An 18,371-nucleotide genomic window follows, 5' to 3' on the forward strand; every position below is an offset into this window, starting at 1 on the left:
TGTGGTATACTGAAGCTCTTCAGTTTGAAAGGTTGACCCTGGGTGGGGTTTCTCTTTCCTCTTTCCTACAGGCAGAGGCTCCTCCTGGGTCCTTGCTTTCCCCAGTTGGGGGATGGGTTGGTGGTGGTTGGAAAGTTTCTTCATTACTCTATTTGGGTATCCTGGGTTTCTGCATTGTCCAGTGGTTCTGTGTGTGTCTCACCCAGATCAAGGAAGTTGTGTGGACTGCATATGTACCTCCCACCCACAGGTGTGCTACTGTAGGGGGCAGCATAATCCCCCCCCGTGGGTTGGGCCACTGGGCCACAGGTCTGTGCTTGCTCACCTCTTTCCTGGGCTCCACTGGTGACCCTCCTGTGTCAATGCAGTCAAGTGGCCAGCAGGCCACCTGCACAGTGGCAGTGGCTGTTGCTGTGGCAGTGGGCTGTCCTTGCAGTGAGAGTATCCTTTGCAGTGATGGTAGCTGTGATGGTGGCTGTCATGGGCCACCTGCAGGGCAGCAGTGTCTATAGCAGTAGCTGACTGCCTGTGCAACAGCACCCCATGCTCCTGCTGTCAGTAGGGACTTCCCTCAGCTCCTGAGGTCCCCGCACTTATACTGGCTGTTGGCAGGGGATGCCCTTTGCTCCTGAGATCCCTGTGCTCCTGCCAGCTGTCTTGCCATTTTAGTTTTTGTTTTCCATAGGTCTCGTGTCTTTTTTGTTCCTTTGTTTCTACTTCACTGCTTTCTTCTGCATTAAGTGAATATTATCGAATGTAGTATTTACATTTCTTAATGATTTTTTCACTATATTTTGTGCATTATTTCCTTAGTTGTTGCGGTTGATTGAACATCCCCCAAAACTCACTGAATCTTAAATTGTGTCCCCCAAAGTTCCAGGTATTAGAAACTTGGCCCCCACTATGATGGTGTTCAGAGGTTGGGAAATCCTATTATGGTAAATGAAAGGTGGGGCCTTGGACAGGTGATTGGACTGTGAGGACTGTACCCTTGTGAGTGGATTGATCCATTCTTGGAATAATGGGAATGGTTCTGGTGGCTTTAAAAGGAAAGTGAATGAGGTTAGTCTCTCTCTCTGCTCCACCATTCCGCCCTGTGAAACCCCTGTGACACTGTCTCCATCAGGACAAGGCCCTCACCAGCTGTGATCCCTGGACTTTGGACTTCCCAGCCTCTAAAACTGTAAACAATAAATTTCATTTTCTTACCAATTACTTAGTTCAGGTATTTTGTTATAAGCAACAGAAGTGGACTAATACAGTTGCTGGTCTAGGCTTACTGTATACACATCTTATCAGAATCAGCTTTAGATTTATACTAACTTTAATTGTAGTACTATATAGAACATTGCCCCTATATAGCTATGTTCCCTTTCCTCTTCTTTGGTGGAATTATTGTGATACATATTATATCTATAAATGTTCAACCCCAACAATAAATTGTTATAATTATTATTTTATTATATATATAACTTTGTCCTTTACAGAAACTGAGAGAAGAAATGAGAGCAAGTACATATTATCATTTTTAGTTCTCTTTGTTTATTCCTGCGGGTTTGAGTTACCATCTGGAGTCACTTCCATAGCCCAGTACAGCTTTGCACCCACCCACCTCCCTTATCTTGCTATTGACAAATCTATTGCATTTCTATATGTAATAGGTCCAACAATACAATATATACATATTGTTTTATATGGTTGCTTTTTAAATTGGTTAAGAAAAGGAGAAAATATGCATTTATAGTGTCTTTTAGAATTGCATAATTACCTTTACCACTGTTCTTTGTTTGTTCATGTGAATTCAAATTGCCATCTGTGATCACTTGCTTTTAGCCTGAAGAACTTCCTTTAGTATTCCTTGTAAGCCCAGTCTGCTAGGAACAAATTCACTCAACTTTTGTTTAATTGGAAATGTCTTTATTTTGCATTAATTTTTGAACGGTAGCTTTGTTGGATATAACATTCTTGGTTGATGGTTTTCTCCTTTGGGCACTTTGAATATGTTCTCCCACTGCCTTCTGATTTCCATTGCTTCCGATAAGTTCAGCTCTTAATCTTATTGTGATTACCTTGTAAGTGACAAGTCATTTTTTTCTTGATGCTTTCAATATTGTTCTGGTTTTTTGTTTGTTTTTTGTGATTGGCTGGTATGGGGATCCAAACCTGTGACCTTGGTGTTATAAGGCTGTACTCTAACCAACTGAGCTAACCAGCCAGCCCTCAGTATTTTCTCTTTGTCTTTAGCTTTCAGCAGTTTTATTGTGATGTTTCTCTTGTGGATCTCTTTGTGTTCATTCTACTTGGAGTTCATTGAGATTCCTGAAGGTGTAGGTTGTTTTTCAATAAATTTGAGAAGTTTTCAGCCACATTTTTCTTCCTCTTTCTCTCTCTCCTATCCTTCTGGTATTCCCATTTCACGTATATTGGTGTGCCTCATGATATCCCACACTTCTCTGAGGCTCTGTTCATTTTCCTTTATTCTTTTATTCTCTCTGTTCTTCAGGCTACATAATCTCTACTGATTTATCTTCGATTCTGCTAATTCTTTCTTCTGTCAGTTCAAATCTACTGTTGAACCTCTCTAGTGAATTTTTCATTTCAATTATTGCCCTTATCAACTCCAGAATTTCTGTTAGGTTCTTTTAAAAAGTAATTTCTACACTTCTTGATATTCTGTATATACTTTCACTGTTCTTACTGAATTTTAGTAGATTGTCTTGAATATGCATTTCTTTATTTGGCATATGTCCTTAGGACCATTCCCAGGTTTAAGAGAGAGAAAGAGTGTGTGTTTTAAATTAATTTCTACTAGTTTTGCTGGGAAGTGGGTCTCTGGAGCTCTTAATGCTGTCATGCTGAAGATGGAACTCTCCATAGCTTACTTATTCGATCCTCCATTTGTGGTATTTTGGTTTTGGTTTTTGCTCTTACAAACAAGCTACAATGAACATTGTGATACACGTCTGTGCATGTGTTTCTGCAGGGGAAATTCCTGAATGTGAAATTACTGGGTTACACTAAATGCATTTAGCATTTGGATAGATCCTGCCAAAGTGTCCTCCAGAAAGTTTGTATTAGTTTGCACATCCACCAACAATGTGTGAGAGAAGGTCTGTATATGGTAGAATTTTCTAGTTTTTGTCAGTCTCACGGATAAAATTATTTTGATTTACATTTCTTTACTTTCAAATGGGAGTATACATCTTATGCTGTGTTTATTGAACAGTTGTATATACTTTTTCTGGAATTTATATTGACATAAAGTATGAGGAAGGAGTCAAACTTTATTATTTTATTTTTAAAATACCATCCAACTAGCTCTGCTCCACCCCCTTTGTAGTAGTTCTGACTTTTGTATAGTCATAGTTGTCTCTCTCTCTTTTATGGCTTCAAGCTTTGCTGTCATACTAGTTGCCATTGCCTCTGTTGTGTAGCTCTTTGTACCTTGCTGTCCATGGGCCTCCCTTGGTCAGAGCCTCACTCAAGTTCCCATCAGAGGCTCTCCTTGTTTAAGGAATAGCCCAGGGTTGGCTCCTTCAGCAGAGAGACAGAGATGGGGTGGCCACTTTTAGGAAGGATGGTGAGCGTGTCAGCATTGTGACCAACACATCTAGGACCCACATTTATCCACTTTGCTACTTTTCTTTGTTCTAATTCATTAATTTATCTCTAATTCTCATACATTCACAAACGTTGTCTATGTTTATCTTTTTGATTTCTAACTTCTTGGCATAAATATTTATTCTTTTAATTTTGCTTTCTTTATGTTAATTAGAATGCACTTATAGTTATGATTTTCCTTAAATAAAGCTGACCACACACAATATAATCTCCACACACCATATACACAATATTTATATATTTCTTAGTCATTAATTTCAAAATAATGTGCAATTGTTGTTTGGATTCTTTTTTTTTCTGATCAAAGAATGCTCTAGGATAGTTTTCTTCCCTTCCCTTTCCTTGTCCAGATGGTTGAATTTCTAAACCTTTCATTAATGACATCTGGTTTTATGGCATGTGATTTCTGCTTTAAATTTTTATTGAGATACAATTTACATAACATAAAATTCACCATTTAAAAGTGAAATACAATTCACTCGTTTTAGTATATTCACTATGTTGTGCAACCACTACCACTATATCACTATCTAATTTAAGAACATTTCTATCACCCGATTTGTTTTTTAAACGTTCACTGAGAAACCCACTCGCATTAACTCAAGTAAAAAGGGAGACGCTCACTAAGATGAAATGAACAAACTATAGCTGGACTTCAAGGGAACAAGAAAGTAGTAGGCAGCTACTCTAGTGCTGGGAATTTCTTATTTCTCTCTCCTCACCTGCTCCAATATCTACTCTATAGATTAGCTTCCTTTGCTTGAACATGGTTCACCATGACCAACAGCCCCAATCTTATGTAACTCTTTAGATCCAGGGTTTTCCACAGTCTTTGTGTCCTAGAATCCAAAATTCCAAAAGGATCTGATTGCCCTAGCTTGGGTCAAGTGTTCACTCCTGACCTAATCACCTGTGTGGCCTTGGGGGTTGGCTACTTTCTTACCCCTCCAGCTGGGCTAGGAATAGGATCAGTTCCTCTTAAAAGAGTGTATCAAAAGAGGCATATCTAATAAATACATTGGACAGAAATGGGAGCCAATTTTATGCCTCTCCCATGCACACTGGAAAAAGGCTTGTCTATGGGGTACAAAATATGCGTATTCACACACCAGCACAGACACATGCCCACACTCAAGAATAGATCAGTGTCATTAGCTGCTATAAGACTCTTGTGCACACAGATGGTGGGTGATTGTGTTAGTTGCCTTGTTGGTATCATGAAGTAAAGTTGGGTGGAGGGTGTGCTGAGGGAAGGGAACTGGACATTCCCATTGTCGATCAGTCTGGGAAGAACTGGACCCGGGAGAGACAGTGAGGTCTTGGAACAGGGGCTGGTGTGAGGTGCTTTAGACAGTGAGAAGGGCAATTCCTTCTGCTTCAGATTCCTGGAGGACACTTCCTCCCAGTGACTTCCTCTTGACGATGGCATGAGCAAGCCAGTCGCCTGCTGCAAATTCGGCTGTGCTGGGATTCCTGCCTGTTCTGCCTTGACCATCTGACAAGCCTTCAGGAGCTTCTCAGCCTGTTTGTGCTATGGGCAGTGCGAAGGTTAATTCTAGACGTCAACTTGGTTCGAGGAAGGAATGCTGAGGAACCTGGTAAAGCAATCTTTTCAGGTGTGTCCATGAGGGTGTTTCCAGCAGAGATCAGTATGAGAGTCTGAGTGGCCTGGATGGGAAAGACCCACCCTCAGTGTGGGTGGGAACCATCCAATCCACTGGGGGTCCAGAGAGAACAAAAGACAGAGGAGAGGTGAAGCTCTCTCTCTGGATCTGCTGGAGCTGGGATACACTCTTCTGTCCCGTCTGTGGACATCAGAGCTCGAGACTCTTCAGCTTTTGGGTTCCAGAACTTACACCAAGGACACCATCAGCTTCCCTGGTTCTGAGGCCTTTGGACTTGGACTGAGCCACGCTACCGGCATCCAGTTTGTAGACGGCTTATCGTGGGACTTTTCTTCATAGTCACGTGAGCTAATTCCCCTAATAATCCCTCTCATATAATTATAACATATCCTATTGATTCTGTCTCTCTGGAGAACCCTGACTAATACAAGCAGTAAGGTAAATGCTGTGTCCATACGCAGCCCGAGGGGCAATGGCCACTGGGGCCCTGGAGCTATTCCCCCACCCTCTGCCAGGAAGGGGCCCTCAGGGACAGGAGGCAGGCCTGTGAGGGCCAACCACCCCTCTTCTCGGGAGATTCCCTCCCCACAGAGCCATCTCAGAGAACAGTTTTGTTATGAAGTCTTCCTTACAACGTTGCTGTTCACATTCTCTCTAGTACTACTCATTTATTTATTTTTTTTTAACAAACAACCCGTTAGCAATTGAGAAAGATGCTGCCTCCCATTACTCTGGAGCTTGCTTAATTCTCCAAACATTTCTAGCAAGTTTTGCCTGATGTAATTTCTTGTGGAATTTGGTGCAGAAAAGCGTTGTATTTTTTGTTACAAATTACACTCCTTATCCACAGAAAATATCGATACATGAAATGACCTTCTGTTGTTTAATTTTGTCGAATTATATCGTCAGGTATTAAATGACCCTAATTTTGTTTGCGTCTGCTCGATATACTTGTGCTTGTTCTTTTCCATTTGACTTCGTTTTTAAATCAGTTGTTATAAGATGTCTCTCTCCACCTCTGCTGTAAATTTCCACACTCACTCATAGCTATGCTGCCCGCCACATTCGGGGGCACCTTGCCTGGCAGAGCAGGTGAGGGTCGAGCAGACGTGACTCACAGTGGCTGCGGGGGGATGTCCTAGGCGCACTTCTGCCCAGTTGTCATGGTGCTGTGTCGCTCTGTGGCTCTGAGATGACAATCTGCAGACACATGGGTCTCCCAAGCAGCTTTTTATTTTTATTTTTTTATTTTTTTTTTATTTATTTTTTTTAAAAGATGACCGGTAAGGGGATCTTAACCCTTGACTTGGTGTTGTCAGCACCACGCTCAGCCAGTGAGCGAACCGGCCATCCATATATGGGATCCGAACCCGGGGCCTTGGTGCCACCAGCACCGCACTCTCCCGAGTGAGCCACGGGCCGGCCCCAAAGCAGCTTTTTAAAAAGTTAAATCATGGCTAGAAGACATCAGTTAACAGCCTAGGGAAGCCTCACACGAAGAGATAGTGAGAAGCTTTCTCCCCTGGGTGTTGGTCAGCGGCCAGGTGGAAAAGGAGCAGAGAACCACCACCTAGTACTTCCACATTCACCTTCACCTTAGTGAAAGCTCAGGAGGGAAGCAGGGCATGTGGACGGAGGGGGGAGGGGTGGGGATGGAGGGCAGGGAGAGTTAGACAGGCCCGACATCTTTGAGCCTCTGGAACTCGGCTTTGCCTGGAGCCAGATGCAACCCTTGGGCTTTTCAGTTTTGTAAGTCAATCAGTCCTTTTAAATTAAGTTAGCTTGGAGTGAGTATAATTTGCAATGGAAGAAATCCCAGCGAATCCTGGGACGGCGCCTCCAGACCTAAAGTCTGAGCAGAGTGAGCAGAGCCACACCTGGGAGAATCCCTGGAAAGGAGAACTGGGTAGTGGTGCGACCGGGTGCGACCGGATGCCACCTGGCTTGGCTGGGGCCTCCAAGAGGCCCTTTTGTCTCAGGAATTTTTACGTATTTCCTTTCCATATGCTGTTCACAGGAATGCAGTGAGAACAGCCATGACATTTCAACCTCCAAAGCTAAACTGTTGCACAAATTTGGGTCAAAAATGTGGCTATGGTGTCGGGCCGAGCCTGCTCCACGTCATTCCCTGTGCAACCCCAAGGGACCTCTCACAGCTTCCGGCTCCTCATCTTATAAGGGGCTCGGCTGGTTAACTCTCTCCAGTTCTAAAAGCTTGGGTTCAAATTGCCCGTTCCTCCATGACCTTCCTCTCGTGGGTTAGGCTCAGCGGTACCCTTGCACCTCTGCTCCTGTCTTCCAGCTGAGCAAGGGCGGCCAGGCATGCCAGCAGGGCAGAGCTCAGAAGGATAGACCTGCTTTTCAGAGTAAAGTGTGCTCAGGTGACAAGGTGAGGTGAGAAACTGTTAGCGCTGGGCCTCCAGGGGGACTCGGGCTGCACAGCACTCAGGAGTGCCCATTCTGCAGAGCCTCCCGTGGAACCAGGCCTCCCTCCGGCTTCAGCGATGGTGAGGCTGAGGCTAGGTCCAGACCCCTGCCTGGGGCTCCCCAGAAGGCAGTTTGGGGCTTTAGGGGGACTGATCCCCAACACTGCAATGTTGGTAGTGGTTTGGGTCATGGGGGCAGATCCCTCATGAATAGATTAACACCTTGGGGGGTAGTGGGTAGTGAGTTCTCACTGTATTAGTTCCCGTGAGAGCTGGTTGTTTATAAGACTCTGGCACCTCCTCTCTCTCTTGCTTCCTCTTGCCATGTGATCTGCTTGTACCTGCCGGCCGCCTGTTGCTTTTTGCTGTGAGTAGAAGCAGCCTGAGGCCCATGCCAGACGCAGCTGTCCCAGAATCATGAGCCAAGTAAACCTGTTCTTTATAAATTACCCAGTCTCAGGTGTCCTGATATAGCAACACAAAAACGAACTAATACAGTCCACCAGGAAGGCACTCTTCTCTAATTGCAGGACAGCCTTCCCCTGGCCCCAGGAGTGTGTCTGAGAAGGGGGCAGAGCAGCACCTGGCAAAGCAGAGGTGCAAGGGAGGAAGACTGAGGAGGAGGAAGAGTGAGGTGCAAGGACTGCGAACCTCAGCCTTCAGTTTAGTAAGCAGCAGCGTCCAGAGCCGGCAAGAAGGAAACCTGCCCTGCAGAGCAGTGGGACCTATGGTTTGACCCCTGCCTTCCTCCTCTTGGTTGGCTGCAGTGTCCTGCGGGTACTAGAAGGCAAGGACGGGCGGGGTGGGGTTGGGGATGTAAAGTTGGAGAGGAGCCCACTTGGGGATGCCACACGTGTGTGTGACCCCTGGAGAGGGAGGCAGGAAGGGAGGGAGCAGCCCCTCACTGGGGGCCACAGAGCAGTTCAAGTGACACTCAGAGGATGGGACCAGAGAACTTTTCTGGTTCCTTTCAACCCTGAGGCCTTGGGATTCCATAAATCCTTTGAGTTTGGGTTTGGTAGAAACTCCAAGTATAATGTTCACAAGAGAAACAGGAGGAGGGGAAGGAGGAGAAAAAGGAGTCCACACGCAATTGTACCTTTTTATATAGAATTTGTACAATATATTTCTCTTCATTTGCACATTTTTACCTACAACTTAACATCCTTTTTACAGGCTGAACTCACTCAGCTGATATAATCAAAATTCTTTCAACCAAATAAGAAAAATTCAAAATCGTAAACCCGTAAGAAAACAAATTAAAAACGATGATGAAAATACGTCACTCCTCTCGTTAGGAACAGTGTCTGTTTGTACAATATATATGATTTCTTTATGGATTAGGCACATGTTTCCACCACACCTGTATTCCTGCCAGTTTTAGCATATTCCTGGCAGTTCTGCCTCCTAAGAAGGGTCAAGGGGATGTTAGTCTTGATGGAAATCCTTTGGGCTGCAGCTCCTGTGGGGACCAGGACGGGAGTGGGCCTGGCTCAGTGGCGCCACCCAGTGGCCGGAAGCAGGGGTGGCAGAGTGCTGCAGGGACCAGGCGAGGAGAGCAGCTGAGGTGCCCAGGGAAAACTTAGGCTGGTTCTACGCAAACTGAAGTACAGAGAGACTGAAAGAGCAAGGTGGGCTATGAAGAGAGGCTACGAGAAGTCCAGCATTTATTTACAACTGAGCTTCCTGATGGGAGGGTGGGGAGTAGAGCGGGTGGCCACTGCCATGGGGGAACCCCTGGCCCGCTGTCTGCCTGGCTTCACTCAGGCCAAGGTGTGGAGGGTGCAGGTGGTGCCATCTCATCTATCCCCAAGACTCGTCAGTGAGTCTGAGCCTGCAGCGTAGCCTTTTCCCCAAGCACCAGGACATGTTCTCTCTGATTCCCTTCTCAGGAAACCCCTTGCCGTGAGACCTACATTGGGTCTAAGAGGCACAGAACATGGGGCTGGGGATGCAGGCAGCTCACAAAAATTGGTTTGGCAAAGAGCAAAGGAAAAGGGATTTCCACCAAGCTAGCAACACCTGCCTCTTCCTATCCCAACACTGCGGGAATCAGGCCAGTGGGCCTCACGGCACGAGTTTCAGGCCCTGCCCCATTTGTTGCTGTCTCCTTTGACTCCTGCTCCCGTCCCATCCCCAGGTGGTCCTACCTGCTCCCTGGGGTTGGCTGAGAACCAAATTCTAGGGCTGCAAAGGTCTCTGCACCTTGGCCTCCTGACCCAGAAGGCAAAAGCGCTCTTGCAGGAAGGTGCTCCCAGACGTGCAGACTCGGGCCGTTCCAATCCAGACCACTGCAGACCCTACAGAGGGGTCTTTAGAAGCAAAGGGTGTACTGGGCCATGGTGATGCCTATCTCGTCAAGTTCAGCCTTGGCTGTGATGACCCTTCCTTGGGTTTGGCCTTGTGTTGTAGGACGTGCTCTGGCCCAGACACCCACCCTTAAATGGCTGCTGCCTCAGGCATTCTTCATTCCCACAAGTCCTACTATGGCTGGGACACAGTCCACATGCCAGCCCAGCATGGCTCTGGAAAGAGAATCATCATCAGCAGCACTTCAAGGCAAGACTAAAACCATAAAAAGAAAAATGAAAAACAGCACTCACTAGAACTAATGTAGTTATGCTAGACAAGTGACAGCCAAATAACCACGCAGAGTCCCAGAGGATGGATATGACGTATTACCATGACCATCGAGCGGAAATAAAATCATGTGGGTTTGGTTCCTTTTTACTCCTAGAATATGATATCCTCTGATAACACTTACTCTTAGGTACAGAAGCTAAATTGTATTCCTCAAGTTCTGCTACTTTCACACAAACCAATTTGTCTCCGGAATGACCGGTCCACTGGCCATTCCCTTGACGCCCTCTCAAGGGAGTCAGTGTGGTTCTGTTCTAAAAACATGAGGTGGAAACTGAAATATGTTAAAACAACAACTGAAAACTATGATGTGCTGGAGCCGGCGAGTGAGTGGAGGCACACAGGCAGCCTGTGGCTGTTCCCAAGGGCACTTGCTCTCCCCGAGGAGCTCTCTTGGTGCGCAGGGAGCCAGCTCAACACCTGGTCTCGTACTGAATGCTTGATGGGTGGTGACCAGGAGGGGCTCTCACCAGATTTGGTTTGGTTTGGATTTCCCAGTATCAAGAAGCAAAAGCAAAGAGGAGCTCCCAGGCCAGGCCACTGCTGCTGGAGATCTTGCTGAGAACAGTGCCTCCAGGCAGACTGTGCCTTCACCAGAAGGCAGGTGCACACAGTTCCAGCTCAACTGAGACAGAAACCTTTCCAGAGAGGCTGTGTTCAGGTCTTCTTGGGCCTATGGCTTCCGCAGGGACAGACCCTGGAGAAGGCTGGTTTCCGAACCTTCTCAAGGGCCTCCTGCCCACCCTTCTGAGCAATTCTGCACTGCTGTGCTCATTCTCACATGCTACATGGGTATGTGCACGTGTCTAGCCTACACATGGGAGTTCTTGGAGATGCGGCTGCTTGGCATCCTAATTGGAGTAGAAGTGAGCTCAGGGAGAGCTGGGCACTGACACCACAGGAATTTTCCTGAATGAGTTTAGAGTCTGCTCTAAAATCCCTATGGGCAAATGACCTAGTCTCATGCATGCCACGCCAAGGGCTAACATTCGACATTCCAGAGGCGAGTCGCCTTGTTTGGGTAGTTGATGGCCAGGCTGATGGCAGCAATGTTCTGCAGAGCCTGTGGAGGGAGAAAGAGTAGTCGCCAGTGTCAAGAGTCATTCCCCTGCTCCCTCACTGAGTACTGCTGAACAAGACCCTCAGCTGAGCACTGAGGAAGTGGGGAGGGGTTGCCCTAAGATAAGCCAGATGTGTCTGGCCACATCCGGAGGACCAGAGGCTACGGCAAGAGCTAAAAAGCTATCAAGACCACATGAAAACTCCAAATGCAGGGCAAAAGTCATCACTGCCCCAGAAGGCTGGGTGGGCAGGGAACGCTTTCTGCTAGAGGTCTGGGAGAGCTCTTTGGAAAAAACAGCACAAAGGTATAGAAGGGGAGGGCATGGTACACACAAGAAACAAATAGCCAGTGCTGGAGGCCCCAAAGAGGAGCCCAGAAAACAGTGTCAGGAAGGCACTGGGCACATGATGCCCTGGAAGCCAGGCCGAGCCCGGTCCTCGCGCTAGGTCCTCAGGAGAGTGGAGGTGTGGAAGGCAGGGAGAGGTGGAAGGCAGGGAGAGGTGGAAGGCAGGGAGAAGAGGCAGAGCACTGCTCTGGAAGCTAGATGGCTGTGGGGAGGGTCAGAGTGAGGGGGATGAGCCAGGGAGACTGGACACACCCACAGCAAGACTGCCATGCTGAGCTTTCAGCACCCAAACTAGCAACATCACACTTCTGCTATATGACGTCATGAAACCAGGGGTGGGGTGGCAATGTTGGTAGTGGCTGTTAGGAGGAAAGGGAGTTCCGCACTGCCTACAGGTCTCAGAATTCACACAAACGCTTCTGTAGATGCTGTGGGGAGTCCTACATTTAAGCGTCCAAAAATGCATCTGTAAAGGAGATCCTTTTTTTCAGGAGGACAGTATATTCAGAGAAAACATTCAAGGAACAGAGTGCTGGGCTCTGGCAGGGCCCTGGCTAGCAGTCCCAGCTGGACACCCACCCGTCAGCGTCCCACCTGTCTGTTGTGGGGGATGGAACACACACTCCATGGTATTCCAAGAGACTATGAGTCCATGGTTCTCAAAATGTACTCTGGGGCCTGGGGATTCCTGAGACCCTTTTGGGGGTCCACAAGGTTCATTTTTTCCTCTCTTTCTCTCACAAGCAAACAGTGGGGTTTTCCAGAGGCTAATGTGTGATAGTACAACAGAACGACTGCAAAGCAGATGCGAAAAGCATATATGAGCTGTCTTCTATTAAGGCAGACTTTAAAGAGATCTGCAAAAATGCAACATGGTGCCACCCTTCTCAATAATTATCTTGTTTTGAAAAATAAGAGTTGTTTTTCACAAACATGTCATTCATGTTAACCTGAATGGGTTTACTACTGTTTTTTTTAATTAATAAATAAATGTTTACACTTTTTGTTTTAATTTCTAAATTTAAAATCTAATATAATTTCTAATGGCATATATCAATGTATATAACGTACGTAACCAAAAGCTTTCTGGGATCCTCAATAATTTAAAAGCATGAAGGCTCCTGAGACCAAACAGCTGTTAGGAGTTCTCCAACCAGGAAAGCAAATTACATCCAAAAATATCAGAAACCTAACTCTTTGGAAACTTCAGGCACCGGCCAAATTAAATGTAAGGCAATGTTGTTTTGGTTTTAAAGACACAAATTTTTGCGAATGTCTTCTGACCCCACAGTTTAACATGAATGACACAGACAGATGGGCTCGCCTGCTCTCTGAGCACCAGGAGGAAGTGACTGGGTTGGAACCAAGCTCTGCATAAACTCTGGGTGGATTCTGTACTTGTGACGTGATGCACAGACACTCTGTCCTGGCAATGGTGAGACAGTGATGCTCCACCACAGGAGGACAGCCCCAGAGGCCCAGCTCTGTGGAGGGTGGGGGCAGTACCTGTGCCGCACAGCGGAGAAGGTGGTCGTCAGTGGTTAAGGCCAGCAGGTAATCCTGCAGCAAGCCGAGTTCCTGGGGAGAGAGCACAGGCTCCGTGAGCGATGGTGGCAGCTTTAACAGACCACCACCAAGGGGACGCCCACCCATAGAACAGAAGCCTTGTGTGGATGAGCACTGTGCTCTGCCAGACACCTCACGGCACTGCTTCACTCACAAGCCATGGAAGGAGCCGGACCAGGAGGAGCCAATGCCTGGTCCCAGGGGGCTCTGTCCTGATCTACCCACAGGGTGACCAGGCAGGGGACCCCCTCCTTGGGCTAGTTTCTTCATGTATGAAGTGAAGGGGTGCAGTGGATTGAATCATGTCCCCTAAAACTCACTGAAGCTTGAATTGTGTCACACAGGGTTTACGTATTAGAAACTTAGCCCCCACTGTGACTGTTAAGAGGGTGGGAGATCCTATTATAGTAACTGAAAGGTGGAGGCTTGAAGAGGTGATTGGACTCTAGGACCGTGTGGCAGTGAATGGATTAAAAGTGGTGGTCAGGGGTGTGGTTCTGAGGGCTTTAAAAGAAGATGAGAGTCTTTCTCTCTCTGCTTCCATCATCTTGCATCGTCAGACCCCTTGGGCACTGTTGCCACCACCAGATGGACTTTGGACTTCCCGACCTCAGACACTATAAGCAATAAACTTTGTTTTCTTTATAAATCACCCAGTTCCAGGTATTTGTTATAAGCAACAGAAACGGACTAAAACAGGGGGATAAGCTAAAGAATCTGCAAGGCCATTTCATCCCTCACATTCAATGTGTCTATTGTGCTGAGGAGAGGAAAAAAGAAGAGGAAGAAGAACACACCATTCGTTTTATTTTCCCAAACTCACTGTTGTCAAGGGCTGATCCAAGGCAGTTTTTTTCCCCTTTTGGCTTTAGGCCTGACAAATAAGCGATCTTGGTGCTGACCTGAGGGCTTTCCAGGACTGGGGAGAGGTGAGGGCCTTGGGCTGCTGGCCAAGCCCGCCTCCCTGCGCAGACCTACCTACCGGCACCTGGGACCCGAGTCCCGCCCTGGGCAGCAGACGGAGCAGCACATGGAGCCACCGTGGTCCCCTGCCCAGACCTGGGGATGAGAGGCACAGGGGGCCCTCACCTGGGCACAGTTTTCAGTGACGAAGAAGAGCTCAGTGAGGGCACGGTGCAGGGGGAGGAGGATGCCAGGCTGTGTCACGTCTTCAAACAGGCTGTACTCCATGCGGGTGAAGAGCTGCCACAGGGGCTTCAACAGCGCAAGGTCACAGAGGTCACTGAGGGAAGCACCCCAGGAGGGGGTAGGTCAGATAGTGACAGCTAAGGGAACTGCAGCCCAGACCCTCCCTCTCCCACAGCCAGTACAGTGATTATAAAATAGCCCTTCCTCCCACAGCTAGGATTAGTCATAACAGCAAAGAAGACTGCCTGTGGCGGTTCTGCCTGCCATCCCTCTCCTGGAGCTGCCCCTCCGGCCAAGCCCTCAGGCTGGCTTTTCTCTAAGTTGCTAAAGGTGGCAAAAGATGCTGAGAGTCCCCACCAGGCTCGGGTTGGAGGGTGCAGGAGGGTCCCTGTTGGAAGGAAGGTTGGCAATGGCCACCAAAATGTGGGAATGCATCCGGGCAGCAGCCAGGAAGGGCCCGCCAGCCAAGACCGTGGAGATGCTATATGTTTCATGCTCACCACTCATCAGACACTTCTCACTGGAAGCTGAGCTCAAACGTGCACAGCTAAGCCCCCATGGGGCTAAGTGAGCCCTGATGTTACAGGTAAGAACGTGGTAGAAAGAGCAAGCATGCCCAGCTTTCCCCTCCCCCCTGCCGCCAGTCTAGCACCCTCATTTTCTCTTCCCTGACTTGAAGTGTCCTTCATCTTTTTAATGACAGCTCCATCTTCCATGCGAAAACAACCAGTTACTTTGAATATCATCACCTCACTCTCTGGCACGCTGTGTGTCTATGTGCCTTAAAAATGCAGGACAGAGGAACAATGGACTCCTACTAGGTGGGGGTTTGAGCAGGGAGGGTGGGGACTGAGTGTATGGATATGTGTATGGCACGATCACCAACACCTTCCCTCTGAGAAGAGGATATGGCAATTATGTCTATAGTTCCCACTTCTAGTCAACGCTATACTGGAGACCCTGGCTAGTCAAAAGGCAAAAAACAGGCTCAAGAGGAAGAAATAAAGCTCATTATTTATAGATGACATGACTTGGTACTGGATAATCTACAGATAACGCATTAAGAATTAACAAATTTAGCAAGGTCACTGGATGCAAGGGCAATATACAAAAACTAATTATATATGAGCAAAAACAAATTTTTTTTTTTTTTTTTTGGTGGCTGGTTGGTATGAGGATCCGAACCCTTGACCATGGTGTTATCAGCACCATGCTCTAACCAACTGAGCTAACCAGCTAGCCCCCAAAATAAAATTTTTAAAATATCAATTATAATAAAATTAAAACCATTAAATACCTAGGAATAAATCTAATAAAATGTTGTACAAGTCCTCTTCATAGAAAACTATAAAATATTAAAGACCTAAACAATAGAGGAATATATAATGGTTGTGAATTAGAAAACTCTATGTTCTAAAGATTTTGATTCTCCTCAAATTGATCTACAGAATCAATCGAAATCCCATTAGGTCAGATGAAGGTGTGTGTGCATGCATGTATGCACGCATGTACACGTACACTCATATGCATATGTAGAAATAAACAAACTAATTCTAAAATGTATATGGACATGCAGGGTCAAAAATACCCAGTGGGGGCTGGCTGGTTAGCTCAGTTGGTTAGAGCATGGTGCTGATAACACTGAGGTCAGGAGTTTGGATCCTTGTACCCTCCAGCCACCAAAAAAAAAAAAAAAAAAAAAAAAAAAAATACCCCAGACAATTCTGAAGACAAAGAACTAAGCTGAAGGATTTATACTACTAGGCATGTAAATCTATTATAAAGCTAGTCTTTAAGACAATGTGATACTGACACACAGATAACAAAAAGACCAAAGGAACAAAAGCGACCAAAACAGATCCATACATATATGGACACTTGCTTTGTGACAAAGGTGGCCCTCAGTGTGGTGAGATCTTTGAAATCAAGTGGAAAAAAATCCAACTTGACTCCTACACTTCATATCACATACTAAAATTCATTCCAGGTGGACTGCAGTTGGAAGTATGAAAGGAAAAACAAATGAAGCTTCTGGGCCGGCCCGTGGCTGACTCGGGAGAGTGCGGTGCTGATAACACCAAGGCCATGGGTTCGGATCCCATATAGGGATGGCCGGTTGCTCACTGGGTGAGCGTGATGCTGACAACACCAAGTCAAGGGTTGAGATCCCCTTACTGGTTATCTTTTAAAAACAAACAAACAAACAAACAAACAAAAAACAAATGAAGCTTCTATATAACAGTGGAAATAACTCATGACATTGGAATAACGCTAATGACTGATGAACTGGAAGACAGTAAACTTACAGACGTCTTTTCATTGAAGACACCATTAACAGAAGAAGCAAGCCACAGAGTGAGAAGAGACACTCATGATACCTGTGCCCGACACAGGACTCACCTCCAGGATGCAGCTTACCTGTGGCTGCAGCACCGCACAATCCGCAGAAGTAAGTGTATGGCTTTTAATCGCTGATGACCAGTCTGGCGACAGGCCACGCCTACCATCCATTCCCAAATTTTGGCCAAAGGGAGGTGAGGCACAACTCTTTCTTCTGACAACATCTGCTTCAAAATCTCAAATCCTGGACAACCCCCCAAAACACAGATATTTACAAAATAAAGTCTAACAATCATGTTCATTAAGAATTATACATTTTATAAACTACTCAAGTTTATATTTTTATTTTATTATTATTATTTTTTTTTTTTTTTGTGACCGGTAAGGGGATCGCAACCCTTGGCTTGGTGTCGTCCGCACCGCGCTCAGCCCGTGAGCGCACCAGCCATCCCTATATAGGATCTGAACCCGCGGCAGGAGTGCCGCTGTGCTCTCAGCACCACACTCTCCTGAGTGAGCCACGGGGTCGGCCCTCAAGTTTTTAAAAACAGGATTAAATAATTGCGATCATTTATGTTTTGGCTGAAATTAAGCCTTTTGAAAAAATAACATAAAAACAACACTTTCAGGTCCTCCTTTTTGCAAAATGATCTGGCAAATTCTAAAAGAACAAGTGTCTTTTTTGGGTCTCTTTTATCTTGCCATTTTAAGTTTACAACTAGCCAACTATATCATACCCATACAGGTGTGGGGATTGTGAGACAAATTTGTAGAAGTCTGAGAGAAAAGTACTTGCTTTGATTTTAACAAAGGCCAGTGACATAATGGCATCTGCAGCCAGAGTGTCTATGGTAGGCAGGACATGCAAGTAAGACCAGAACACACACCTGTCTGGAAGCGCCCCAGGTGTCCAGCTGTCACAGTGAATTTATAGCCCCACTCAGTGTTGCTCATGTCGGAGGTAAAGCGGTAATACAGAGTATCTCCTGGGTCACACAAGAATCAGAGACAGATCAGGAAACTGGAGCAACAGGAATGGCAACTGAGGTGTTTCTGATGAAATATATTAAACCCATTATAAAACCCTCCAATAATTTCCCTTCTCAACATTAAGTTTAAACACTTCATGTGGAGAGTCTATATATCCAAGTACTCCTTGACTACCTGGAAGCTCAAAATCTTTCCATTTCTGTTGAGACCCACTGAAATTGTGCCGATCCTGCTGAAAGTCACTACTACTGGACATGGCTAATTCGTCACAGCCTTCCTCTGTGTTGCACTGAGAATCAAACTTGATTGAGAGGTAGATTGCACCAGGAATGTGAACTTTATCCTAGGGAGGGAAACAGAGAACACTTGTCATTACTATTCACTGGATATTTACTGTGGGTGGCCTCATGCCAAGTCCATCGCTGAACTGGGAATGTGAAAAAAAGGAAGTCACAGTCCCTGCCCTCTGGCTCAGTCCACCTGGGACAAGGAGCATGCACATGGACAAAAACATGGTGCAGGGTGGGACTTGGGGAGGCAGGTAAAAAAGAGCCCAGTGAAGGGGTGCTCAGGCTGCTGTGAAGAGTGAAGAGGACAGGTGGTGC

The 18,371-nt window shown here is 46.4% G+C and overlaps 1 protein-coding gene across 1 annotated transcript in view; it reads right to left on the bottom strand.

Moving 5' to 3' along the window:
- Nucleotides 1-8,801: 8,801 nt before the first annotated feature.
- The window catches only part of ZZEF1 (zinc finger ZZ-type and EF-hand domain containing 1), a 107,375-nt gene continuing 97,805 nt past the window's right edge, over nucleotides 8,802-18,371 (bottom strand). Inside the window, exons 50-55 of the mRNA XM_063109531.1 lie at nucleotides 17,941-18,109; nucleotides 17,664-17,762; nucleotides 16,855-17,020; nucleotides 14,377-14,530; nucleotides 13,228-13,299; nucleotides 8,802-11,375 (exon numbers count right to left, since the gene is read on the bottom strand). Coding sequence (XP_062965601.1) covers nucleotides 11,295-11,375; nucleotides 13,228-13,299; nucleotides 14,377-14,530; nucleotides 16,855-17,020; nucleotides 17,664-17,762; nucleotides 17,941-18,109 — 741 coding nt within the window. The 3' untranslated portion in view covers nucleotides 8,802-11,294. The remainder of the gene's footprint in view (nucleotides 11,376-13,227; nucleotides 13,300-14,376; nucleotides 14,531-16,854; nucleotides 17,021-17,663; nucleotides 17,763-17,940; nucleotides 18,110-18,371) is intronic.

Source organism: Cynocephalus volans, chromosome 10, assembly GCF_027409185.1.
Source record: "Cynocephalus volans isolate mCynVol1 chromosome 10, mCynVol1.pri, whole genome shotgun sequence".
Lineage (NCBI taxonomy): Eukaryota > Metazoa > Chordata > Mammalia > Dermoptera > Cynocephalidae > Cynocephalus > Cynocephalus volans.